This window comes from Paroedura picta, chromosome 4 (genome assembly GCF_049243985.1).
Source record: "Paroedura picta isolate Pp20150507F chromosome 4, Ppicta_v3.0, whole genome shotgun sequence".
Classification (NCBI taxonomy): Eukaryota; Metazoa; Chordata; class Lepidosauria; order Squamata; family Gekkonidae; genus Paroedura; species Paroedura picta.
The window spans coordinates 63102466-63114611 of NC_135372.1; the positions used below are offsets into that span (position 1 = coordinate 63102466).

At 43.1% G+C, this 12146-nt stretch overlaps 1 protein-coding gene across 4 annotated transcripts in view; it reads right to left on the minus strand.

Annotated features, from left to right (window-relative positions):
* Positions 1-861: 861 nt before the first annotated feature.
* The window catches only part of DNAI3 (dynein axonemal intermediate chain 3), a 48319-nt gene continuing 37034 nt past the window's right edge, over positions 862-12146 (minus strand). For 2 of the 4 annotated variants that reach the window (XM_077333140.1, XM_077333141.1), the window contains exons 19-23: positions 11417-11547; positions 8124-8328; positions 5553-5644; positions 4508-4627; positions 862-3066 (exon numbers count right to left, since the gene is read on the minus strand). In XM_077333140.1, coding sequence (XP_077189255.1) covers positions 2929-3066; positions 4508-4627; positions 5553-5644; positions 8124-8328; positions 11417-11547 — 686 coding nt within the window. In that variant the 3' untranslated portion in view covers positions 862-2928. Of the gene's footprint in view, positions 3067-4507; positions 4628-5552; positions 5645-8123; positions 8329-11416; positions 11548-12146 lie in introns of those variants that run through there. The other 2 variants (XM_077333142.1, XR_013230163.1) reach the window with 2 other exon arrangements.

Sequence of the window (12146 nt, forward strand, 5' to 3'; positions counted from 1 at the left end):
CCTGCTCTCTAACCACCTCAGCTGTATAGAAGAGAGAACAGTTAATAGTTTCTTAAGATCCAGTAGTACTATCTAGAATCAGGAAGGCTTTGCAGGCACACAGGTGCATACTTCTTCTTCTGGCACATCTGGATGATGTGGGTGGCTGGGAGAGCACGTTGATGCCCTAATGACTGAGAGTGGCCCCATGTTGGGTTTTGCTTTGCATTGTACTTTCTGCTGGGGCCATATGGGCACATGGGAGACTCTGCTAGTCATGGAAGCCAGAAAGCAAGTCATGGAACGTGTATATTCAACTTCAGTGTACTCCAGTTCCTGTTTGTGGGCTTCTGCTCGGTTGCATGGTAGCTGATCTGGCCCTGGCAGTAGGCGAAAGTCTGCTTGTCTGAAAAGCTTAATTCCCAAAGAGATGAGCTACTCTCCCTTTATGCACATACCTATTAAAACTGTTGCATAACTTCTGTTGAAGATAATCATTTTCCAGCTGCAACAGCCAAAGGACAGCTGTCACTTTTTTCAATGTAATTTCCTTTGTTTGGGGGGAACAACACAGTTTGTGTCTCCCATCATTGAAAGAAAATGACTGTATTTCATGTAGAATTGCCAGGTTCCCCCCGGGCTCTGCCAGGAGATGGAGGGGGCAGGGTTGCCAGATCCAGGTTGGGAAAGTCCTGGAGGTTTGGGGGTTTAGCCTGGGGAGGACAGGGACCTCGGCATGGTACAGTACCACAGAGTCCCCCATCCAAAGCATCCATTTTCTCCAGGGGAACGGATCTCTAGTCTGGAGATGAGCTGTAATTCAAAGGGATCATCAGGTCCCACCCAGAGGCTGATATTCCTAAATTCAAAGCAGTTACAACAGTGCATTGACAATTGGTTGGTAAAGAAAGGTGCCAAACTTTATTGCTGTGTAATAAGTAGAGTCACTGAAGTTAATGGGCTTAGAAGAGTGTTAACTCTGCTTATGATTGCACCATTAATGTTTTCAAAGATTTAGCTCCACATGCTGCTGTAGAAATGGTGTTCAAAGGGGAATTCATTTTTTCTTCACATTTCTCTCCAAACTTCGTACCCTGCAATCTTTTCCTAAAAACCTTTAAACTGTATATGTTAAATCTGAGGAGTACATCTTTGCTTTCTCCCTTCCACTGTCACCTTGTTGTACACTTGGAAAACAACAGGCTCTCAGTTTAAACTAGACCCTCTTTACAACTGGCCCTGTCTAACAGCTGCAGCGAATCTGTTTTTTGATCTCATCCCAAACTGATCTCCATGGGCTGTTATCAGCTTTATAGAGGAAGACTGGACAGACTTATTTCAAAGTGCTTCCTGAAGCTACTGGAAAAACTAAGAGGAGGGCCATCTTCCTTTTATTTCCTATAAAATCCTTTGTGTAATAGGCAGGAAAAGGTTTTGACAGAAAGAAGTGCCTGCCTCGTAGGTGAGTGAGTAAGCATACACATGTGAACGTAGGCGGAGACGTGTGCCTATATGAACAAGGCATCTGCAGATCTGGGAATTAACACTTACAATATGCTCCTCCCACAAAGAAAACGTTCCCATTCCTAATTATTCTGCTGTGTTCCTTGCATCTCTATATCCTCAGAACCTCAGCTAATTTGGACCATACAATTTTTAAACCAACAGTTTGATCTCTCCTACCAAGTGGCGTCAAATGGTTGATTTTTAAAAGCCCAAACACTGCACAGTCACCAGTATTAGGTCTTTGACATCTGCAGATTGAAAGAGTGATTTTAACAGCTGAGATGATCTCAAAATTCTTTCTCCCCCCTTTATAAATCTGTATCAAGGCATTTGGCTATAAAACTAGGTTTCCATTTTGATGTAGCCTGTGTCCATGTTTGATATACTGAGTGACAGGCTTTTACTTTCCCACATTCAGCAGATGTTGGATTATATATGTTTATAATAAATGAGTGCCAGATCAGGTAATCAAGCCCAGATGTGGAAGTTCTTTGTGGCATTTGGTAGAAAACCAAGTTGATTTGGAATGGGAACAAGGATTGCTGGCTTAATCTAGGCTCCAATTCACTCTCTTAAATCTATGGTCTTTGTGTTTAAATATGAAATACTACCTTCTGCAGACATCTTTAAATGGCTACCTATGACAGCTATACAGCAATTTATGTGTAATGCTTTGTCATGGGATGAAATCTTCAAGCTCTGCGGAAAGGGAGATGGAAGTCTCTCTACATGGCATGTTATACCTGATGAATACCTCTTGATTTCCCATGGCAGCTGCCTTCATGAGATTGCATGCACTGACTTTCTCTGAAGTATTACTGAGCACTGCTCCTTGCATTAAAGTTTCATACGTGAAACATGAATTGTCAGGAATCTCAAAAAGTAGCTTGATAAACATTCTTGAGTGGTCTCTAGTCCTGTACAGGTTGACCACATAGGAAGGGGGGGGGAGAGGTCTAAGCACATTGGTCTGACCCCTGTGCCTCTGTGATTGCCAAGTCATCTGGATGAAGTGGACATGTGGAGAGAATGAAAGAACCAAGATTGAGTCCAGTGGCACCTTTAAGACTGATGAAGTTTTATTCAGGGTATAAGCTTTTGTGTGCACACACATGCACTCTCTCCCCGTGATCAGAATTTTAGGAAAAGTCATGGGAAGGGAGCGCATGTGTGGGCACTTCTGTGTGTTTGCTCCATGCAGACAACTCTGGGTTGCCTACATGGAGCTAGAGTCAAGCTGCTTATTAAAATGTACAGCAGTGTGTTTGGATTACTAGGATTAAAATATTAAACAAAACTTCAGCTTTGTATGAGGCTATTCCCTGTATTCATGGTGCAAATTACACCTTTGGATCCGGGTCACTGTAAATATATCACTCAGGAACTATTCATATACTGTACTGAATAAAATAAAAGTGATTGATCACAAATCAAGTTGGGTCTTCAGGGGCTAAATCTATCCATTCCCTTCAGCAGTCCAAGTCCCTTCAGAATGTTCTTCTCTGTATCCAAAAACTCTAAGTAATCCTGCTTTGTCTGTTCTTCCATTAATTCCCTGGATCGCTGACCCCCAATTGTTTTCTGCATGTGGGGGAAAAAAACAAAAACAAAAGTTATTTTCTAGGTCATAGAAAAGACCTACTTTTTACAAACCTTGGAAAATAATGTGTCTTACATGTCTGTCATAGACCGTTTATGCACTTGGAACTTCACTGTCCCAGGTCCCATGCAGGAGCACAAATCGGGGGCGGATGAGGTGCACCAGGCCAAATGCTCCCCCGTGTGGGTGCAGGAAGAGGTGGGGCAACCTGCTACGACTAAAACTCCAGCCTGCAGCCCGGCATGAAACCTCCAGTCCATAAACGGTCATAGAGAAGATGCATCATCTCTATGAAGTCTATGAAGATGATGCATCATCTCTATACAACTGGATTGTGGTTGTGGGTGCCCTGCATAGTGCATGGGGTTGGACTAGATGACCCAGGAGGTCCCGTCCAACTCTAGGATTCTAAGTAATCTCTGTCTCAAGAACCCCCCCCCCCAAGCATTCTCATGGTATTTCAATTTATGGTCAAAACAGACAACGTAACAGCAAATATCTAACTGAATCTCTCTTGTGTTCTAAAAATACTAATACTAATAATAAAATACTAATAATAAAAATACTAATAGAAGCCAATCAGGACCATGTGAGAAGTGAGAACTTCCTTCTCCAATTCATATTCTCTGATTGAAACCTGCACCCTACACTCTTATCAGCCTTCCGTTCCAAGTCTGGATGCCACTCTGGCTCCATGGTATGTTAGGCTGTTGTTAAGAGTTTTGATTCATATCAGTGTGTTATGTATATGTCAGTATTTTGGTCACTGGAATGTGTCCCTTTGCCCTCTTCTCATTCCTAGATTATGCAAGATTCCCTAACAACTTTTTCCACGTAGAGAAAAATGATGGCCAAAGAAAAAATCCCCATGCTATGGCCACTGAGAAATGCGAGCAGGTATTACATAAACTATTACATAAACTAATCAGAAGAGGTTCAGTAGAAATATTCCTTATCACATGGCTGCAGAGAAGGTACACAAATAATTTGTTTAGTAAATCAAAACAATTTTGACCAATAACTTTGAGATAAGCATACAATTGGATTGTCTACAGTTCATGGCCACCTCATAAGAAGGAAGGACTCCCTGGAGAAGAGCCTAATGCTGGGAGCGACTGAGGGCAAAAGAAGAAGGGGATGACAGAGAATGAAGTGGCTGGATGGAGTTACTGAAGCAGTCGGTACAAACTTAGAATCATAGAATCATAGAGTTGGAAGGGGCCATACAAGCCATCTAGTCCAACCCCCTGCTCAATGCAGGATCAGCCCAAAGCATCCTAAAGCAGCCCAAAGCCCAAAGCATCCTAAAACTTAAATGGACTTTGAGGAATGGTAGAGGACAGGAAGGCCGGGAGGATCATTGTCCATGAGATCGTGATGGGTCGGAACCTAACAACAATAACAGTTCTAAAAAGATCTTACCACCTTCTTCAATGATTCTTTCTCCAATTCCACTCTTTCAAGGGCTCTGAATTCTTGTCGCTGGTCAAAGTACTCAAGGTGTTTGACTTCTCGCTCAAAATAATGCTGAACGCTGGAACGCTGTTGTGAGAAAAGTGTTTTTAGTTGATGAAGGGTTTGCTGAAGACTGAGTCCACATATCATTGTTGCTAGGCCATCATAACCCTTCACTTCATGATTGACTTCTCCACACAGGAAAATCCAAATGGCAAATGATTACAACAACAAAAGATTCAACAATATGTGGGCCTAGCTACTCAAGCAAAAACACAATTGCCTCAATTAGAGTTCATACTCGGCTCTGGATTAACCATTAAGTAAAATAAACGCATACTTAGGACATCCAGGGAATAGGGGCACCACAGAGATGGTGGATTTTTTGCTTATACTGCTATTATTTAGTGTTGAATAATTGTTTGTTTTTTTAAGTTTAATGTAATTGTGGGGTTTGGCCTGGAAGAAAACAGAATTTTTAATCACTTATTTCACTTTCAGCTCTTGGTGCAGTGGTTAAGAGCAGTCGCTTCTAATCTGGTGAGCCAGGTTTAATTCCCCTCTCCTCCACATGCAGCCAGCTGGGTGACCTTGAGCTAGTCAAAGCCCTGATAGTGCTGTTCTTCCAGAGCAATCCTGTCAGAGCTCTCTCAGCCCCACCTACCTCTCAGGGTGTCTTGTGGGGAGAGGAAGGGAAGGCGATTGTAAGCTGCTTTGAGACTCCTTTGCGCAGTGAAAAGCAGGGTATAAAAACAGCTCTTCTGTTGAGTGTTAATTTCTTGCCAGTTAAGCAATGGAAGGGCCAAGGAATACCACTATTGGCTGTGCTTAGAGCATCATTGGCCTTAATCTGGCCCTGGTCATGCCCCAAGTAAAAATCCTTGTCCAGTAAGGGATTGTGAGCACACTGTGTATGCATCGTCCTTCCCCAGTAAATATGTTGAATATATGTTAGTTAATTCCCATGCAAAATCCTATTATACCCCTAGGTATTGTGGAACAGATTACAAACCTCATTAATAGAAGGGTGACTTAAAGTCCAAGAAATTTCTAAAATATGCAGCGTACCAAAGTCATCAGACACTGCTAAGAAGTGTTGCTTTGCTGTAAGTGAAGATATAAAATATCAGTGGAGTCATAAAAATCAGTAGACTGTGTTTTGTGCATCAGTCATGATGACTGAGCCATAAAAATTTCACTTTGATTTTTGTATTTTTTTTCCAGTATTGTGATAGTGAAACTTGTCACATACAAAAGGCAGATTGACCTATGACTTGCTGTACTTCTATCAATCCAAATTTTTCTCCATTATTTATTTGGTTTTTTTTCCTGATTTATATCCTGCCACTTTCACAGAGTGACTCATAGTGGGTTACAATATAAAATCCTCATACAAAACCCCATACGAGTCTAAAAAATCCCCACCTCCATTAAAACACCATAACCCACACCCCAAGTGGTGACCAAGCTCCCACCTCTTGGTTCACAGACTCATTTGTACACCCAACCTGGAGACTGCCCAAGCAGACTGATGTTCCGGCTAACTCAGGGAAGAGCCCTGATCTTACACGCCCTGGCCTCACTCAAAAACCTGGCAGAAGGGCTCTATTTTACAGGCCCTGAGGAACTGAGAGTTCCGTCAGGGCTCACAGCTCACCTGGGAGCTCATTCCACCAGGTCGGGGCTAGGACTGGAAATGCCAGGTGCACCTCCCTCAGGCCAGGGATCTCCAACTGGTTGGCACCCACCAAGCGCAAAGCCTGGCACTAGGCATAAAGAGACAAGTGGTCCTGAAGGTATGTGGGGCCCAGACCGCAGATGGCCTTAAATATTAATACCAAAACCTTGAACTTCATCCGAGCTACAACTGGTAACCAATGTAGCTGCCTCAGCACAGGCTGGATACGAGTCCTCCATGATGTCCCGGTGAGGACCCTAGCAGCCACCTTTTCACTGGCTGCAATTTTGGGATAAGAAAAGGGAAGGCCTGCATATAGCGAGTTACAGAAGTCCAGTCTGGAGGAGGACAAATAGGGTGCTAGTAGCCTCACTTGGCGCAGATGGGAAAATACTGTGTGGTCTACTCCTGTGACCTGGCCCTCCATAGAAAGGGAGACATCCAGGATTACCCCCAGATTCCTGGTTGAGGGCGAGATGTTAAGTTGCACCCCAGCCAGTGTGGGCAGGCGCTCTGCTTGATCTGCTGCCTACCTGCACAGTCCTCTGTCTTGGAGGGGTTGAGTTCCAGGCGACTCTGCTCTAACCCTCTAGCCATGGCTTTCAAACATCTGGCAAATGTATTGGGAGGAGTCAGAGCAGCTGTCCATTAAGAGATAGAGCTGGGTGTCAGAACACTTGGCCACAGTGATCCATGCAATGGTCACTTCCAGACTAGACTTCTGTAACTCGCTCTATGCGGGCCTACCCTTGTCTTTGACCCGGAAATTGCAACTGGTATAAAATGTGGCTGGAAGGGTCCTCACCAGGACATCTTGAAGGGCCTACATTTAGCCAGTTTACTACAGGATCAAGTTCAAGGTTTTGGTCTTGACCTTTAAGACTATACATGGCCTGTGCCCTACCTATCTGAGGGACCACTTATCTGCTTATACCCCCAGTAGGCCTCCTCACTCTGCGGGTATGAATTTATTGGTAGTCCCGGGCCCCTGGAACATCCACCTGGCCTGGCCCAGGGCCCTTTTGGCCTTGGCCCCAACCTGGTGGAATGAGCTCCCAGAAGAGCTGAGGGCTCTGACGATGCTATCTAGGTCACAAATGTCTGAAGATTTTAGGATTGTTTTTTAGGATCAAATAGAATGTTGGGAGATAGATCATTACATCTTCTACATAAAATTCAGCCATGAGGCAGGGAGCTTCCACTTTGATCAGACAAATATCAAAGTGAATGGGACTGTTTAATATTTTCTCCTGGATCGGTCAAACTGATTGCTGTCCACTGACTCCTCTGCTGCTGTTTGTCACATGACAGCAGATAAGAAAGGGTAAGTAAACCATAAAGTGAACCATAAAGCGACTTGGGGTGGCAAGACGATATAATTCTTATTGTCTGCTGTTTCTTTGATCCAGATCATTTATATGTGCCCTTTTCTCCCATAGGGTTCCAAATATGTGCATTTTCTCCTAATGTAATTCCCTTGAGCTAATCCCAAGGTCACTTTTAATTTTAAAAAGTCTCAGGGCTTACTAGAATTCATTTGTGTGTGTGATGTGTGGAATAGTGCTAAGGTTTTGCAGAGCAACTGAATCCACCCTCTCCTCATGATAAAATGGCCTGGCATCATAATCCTCATGGTTGAGGAAAAAGAGGTAGGTGCAGAACAATTTTTGTACCATACTGGATTGTTGCCTCTGTAATAGGTGGTACCCCCTTTGTGCTCTTTCTTTTCCAAGACCATTTTATAACCCCCTGCATCACAGGCTAACTGCCTGCATCTTGAATAGATTGTCTTGCCACTTGGCTGTGACTCTTCCTGTGTGTGCTGCTGAGTCCTAAAGGCAGTTCCTTTCTATAATAGCTAATGGAAAGAAAAATTTAAGAAATCTCATTAGTACACTGACATACAAGAGTAGATCCAGGGTTTGATGCAAGTAATCAGTGAAATACAGACATTTTGGGTCTGAGATGGTTCGTGCGTTTTCTCCAGTAGGTCCCAAATGTCAATATTTCCATCTTCTCGACCAATGAAGAATACACCTGCTCTTGATAAAGACCAGTGCCCAACGGTGTATCTCTTTGCTGCACAGCTTGACTGAAGGAGTGGCCCACTCTGAATTAAAAACAGAAAATGGGAAAAACAAACATTGCTCATCTTTATCAACATATTTTCAGCATGCTTACTATTGGGATGAAAAAATTACAATATGTGATTATATTTGTCACATGACAGAAGAAAGGGTACTTTTGTGTGTGATGAGCCACAATATGTACTTTTTGTTATTTAACATACATATACATAACAAAAATACATATTGTGTGTGTGTGTTGAATGTTTCTCCTTATTAATATGATGCATTTTGGTAGAAATATGTGTATTACTGGGTGATCCTCTCCTCAAGTTACACTTGCTATGTTTCTGTACATCCCAGGCTTCCTTCCAGGAACATATATGGTTCTCTCTTCCCCATTCTTAAAATAATCCAAAATAACGGGTGTGTGTGGTTGCCTCTAAGCCATCCTGTGAGGTTCATGGCAGAGTTGGAATCTGGAGCTCACTCCTTTCTGGGTGGGAATGGAATTCTTCCTATCTTCCTCTTTGTTACTGTATTTCATACCATTGCCAGGATAACTCCCAATACGAACGAGTCCGTGAACAGAGGCTAGCAATAGACAGAAAGTATGTTTGCTGGGGAGCTGTATACAATTCTGGGCTCTTATCACCTTCGCTGGGGGCTATAGTTATCAAGCTGAAGTCACAGCCTGATATTTGTGATGCACAGACTGGTCTTTATTTATGCAAGAGCAGTGCATTAGAAGAATCTAGCACCTGGGCTCATTAAGTTCTTTCAAGCAAGAACCAACAACTTCACTGAATTCAGATTGCAGATTACACTTATGTACATATATGTATACATCACTATGTTGTTGAATAAGTTGGATAAGTTAAAGAGGCTTGTTAATAAGCTAAAATGTTTCTTGCAGAATCTTCCCATAGAACCTACAAGGAAAGACATTATATTGGCACAGAAAAAAGCCTATGTTTTGAATATGCAGTAGGACAAGGGGAAATAACAAGTAGGCAAGGTCAACCCCAATGAATCCGGGGAAGGTTGTTAGGCATGTGTGGACTGCAAAATGTCCATTGCCAGGAGCCTCTCTTATGGTCTGGTTCTCATGTTTTACACCTTGAATGGTGGTGGCTGTTATCAGGTTGATTTTCAAAAGGTTGCCTTCAGTTTCCCACTGCATTGCTAAGCTATAAGTCACTGTGCTGCTGTAGCATCCATTCCAAGGGGAGGCCTTTTGGTTCTATCTGACCATCTGTCAGATTATGGAATGGGTTGGTTGTGATGAGACTAGCACCCCTTCCTTCCCTATGTCATCCAGTGTCAGACAATATCGAAAGGATTAAATGGAAGAGGGAAGAACTGTGTATGTGCTCCTTGGAGGAAGGATAGGATGCAGATGTGAAAGAAAGGCTGCTGCTGCTGACTTTTTAGGGCCACTTGGGATCTTGAACCCCTGCCCTGGAGTTTCTGTTCTTCTAGCCAATGGGCCATGACAGGCTTTGATGGGGGAAGTGCTGTGGGCTCGTTTTGGAAGCATGCCTCTGCTTTGTGAATGGGAAAGGATGTGGACTGGATTCCATGGTATTGTGGCATTTCTGCTGATACCACACATTGCCTGAAGACTTTTCTACAGGAATAATATGTGGGCAACTATTGTTTTGCAATATCATGATGGGTTGGAGCGGTGTGTTTCCCAACACTTGATAGCTCACTTTATCCCTTTGTAAAAGTTTCCCCAAGTCTAAAGGCATAATTTAGCACTTTGGACTTATGGCTGCCATCTTCAACTGGAAAAATTCCTGTAGGTTTTTTTTTGGGGGGGGGATCTCAGCAGAAATGCCATGCTGTAGACTCTGCCATTTCTTCCAGAAAAACTGTCCTCTGTAGTCTGGATCAGTTGTATATCTAAAAGACCTCCAGGCCTTGCCTGGAGGCTGGCAGCCTTATAATCTTACTCCACTGGCAGCCAGCTGTTCAAAACAGAATTAGCTTGGAGAAAAGTGACATTTCTCACAAAACTAGCAATGGAGAAAGCCACTTCCTCCCTATACCAACCAACTTCTTCAGATATAGAATTGGCATGGAAATCATTCTTATTTTAACACCCGCTTCCCTTAAATACCAGCAAACTATCCTTGGCTACTCTCTCATCTCCTACAGCTATGACATCCTTGGTATTATGGAGACAATAGATGTGTTTGTATTGCCCTAAAGAGTCCTGAAGTCATGACCAGTGATGACAATGTTTTTGGATGGCTCTAGATGTATCCTCAATGACTGTTTATGCACTGGAGGTTTCATGCTGGGCTACAGGATGGAGTTTTAGTCGTGGCAGGTGGCCCCACCTCTTTCTGCCCCCACATGGGGGAGCATTTGGCCTGGTGTGCCTCATCCTCCCCCGACTTGTGCTCCTGCACAGGAGCTGGGGCACTGAAGTTCCCAGTGCACAAATGGTCAATGGGAGCTAATGGGTGTGAAGTCTCCTGATAAGTGACAAACCCTGAGCTGAGGAAAGGCCCAGGATAAGTGTGAAGAAACCGCATTTGGGATGGAGGGAAAAAGCAGAGAGAGAGAGAGAGAGTGAGAACTGTGAGTGGACTACAGCTGAATGGCCTCTCTTGTTATGTGACTCGGGGTGGTGGATCTGCCGCCTGACAAAAATGCCCCTAGGCCAGCTCCTCTGCTCTACTTGTTTGTAAATGAGGCAAATATTTTCAGAATGCCATACATCTTCAATGCACGCTTGTCCTATGGAAACCAGCTCTAGCAGCACTGCCCCTGGTATTTCTCAGAATTCAGAGGAGCGTGTAAGACTGTCTAACATATTTTGAGCTATGACAGCTCTTCATTAAGAAACACTGACTTGCAGAAATATCTTCCTACACATTCACAAACAAATGCTATGTAACAACACAGAGTTGTCTGCCGGAAATTCCTCTTGGAGCATGTGAAAGGAACGTTTCAATAATTCAGTGTTTCCCGGATGGAGCTGTTAGAGCTCAAAATATGCTAGGACTTACTGGATAGCTGAGCAAAAATAACTTCTTCCTGTGTCCATTTGAACCACTGCATGCTATGTTTGGATCTGTGACTTCCTTGTTTGTAGCTTCTCATTCCCAAGGGACGTACCGTAACTCCTTCTTTCCATATGGCAAAGTTCCAGCCTCCAACAGTGAGAATTATGTCTTTGAAAAATGGAGACCTCTGTACCGTGTGAACAAGTCCATCATGGATAGTATAGATGTTGGATGGCTTCTGGCCTTTTGAATAGAAAAGAGGGACACAGTAGTTTTGGACATGCATAAATTTACTCTAACTTCATATTTTGTCAGGTTAAGTTCTTTTTTCAGTCTATTCTAGTCAGTGGCTGCTGCGCACACAAGTTTTGCCTGCTATTTACAAGTTTTGCAATGGGGACCATTTTAGAGCAGACAACCATTTAACTACTAATAGTAGAATTTTAGCATTAATCTCTCACAGGGAAACTCAGTTACTTGCTGCCCTGCTGATGAGTCCAATTTAGCTGGCTAATTTATAACACAAAAATGTATTCTGTGCAAATTGTACAGAATTTAAATATTTCTCTGGTGTTTAAATCTTAGACTTTCTTGACTAAAAAATTAAAGTTCTGTATACGAGTCCCACAAGAAATGATGAGAGGTGAAGTTCTAGAAATAATGGGCAAATTAAAAACTGGTGTCTCCAGGTCTGGATAGCACACCCCCTGGGCATTCTGAAAATTGAAACCACTAATCCTCTAACCACACACACACACACACACACACACACACTTCTCTTTAAAACCAGTGTTTCTATCCAAGGGCCAGAAAGTGGCAAATATTATGTCACATTTCAGTAA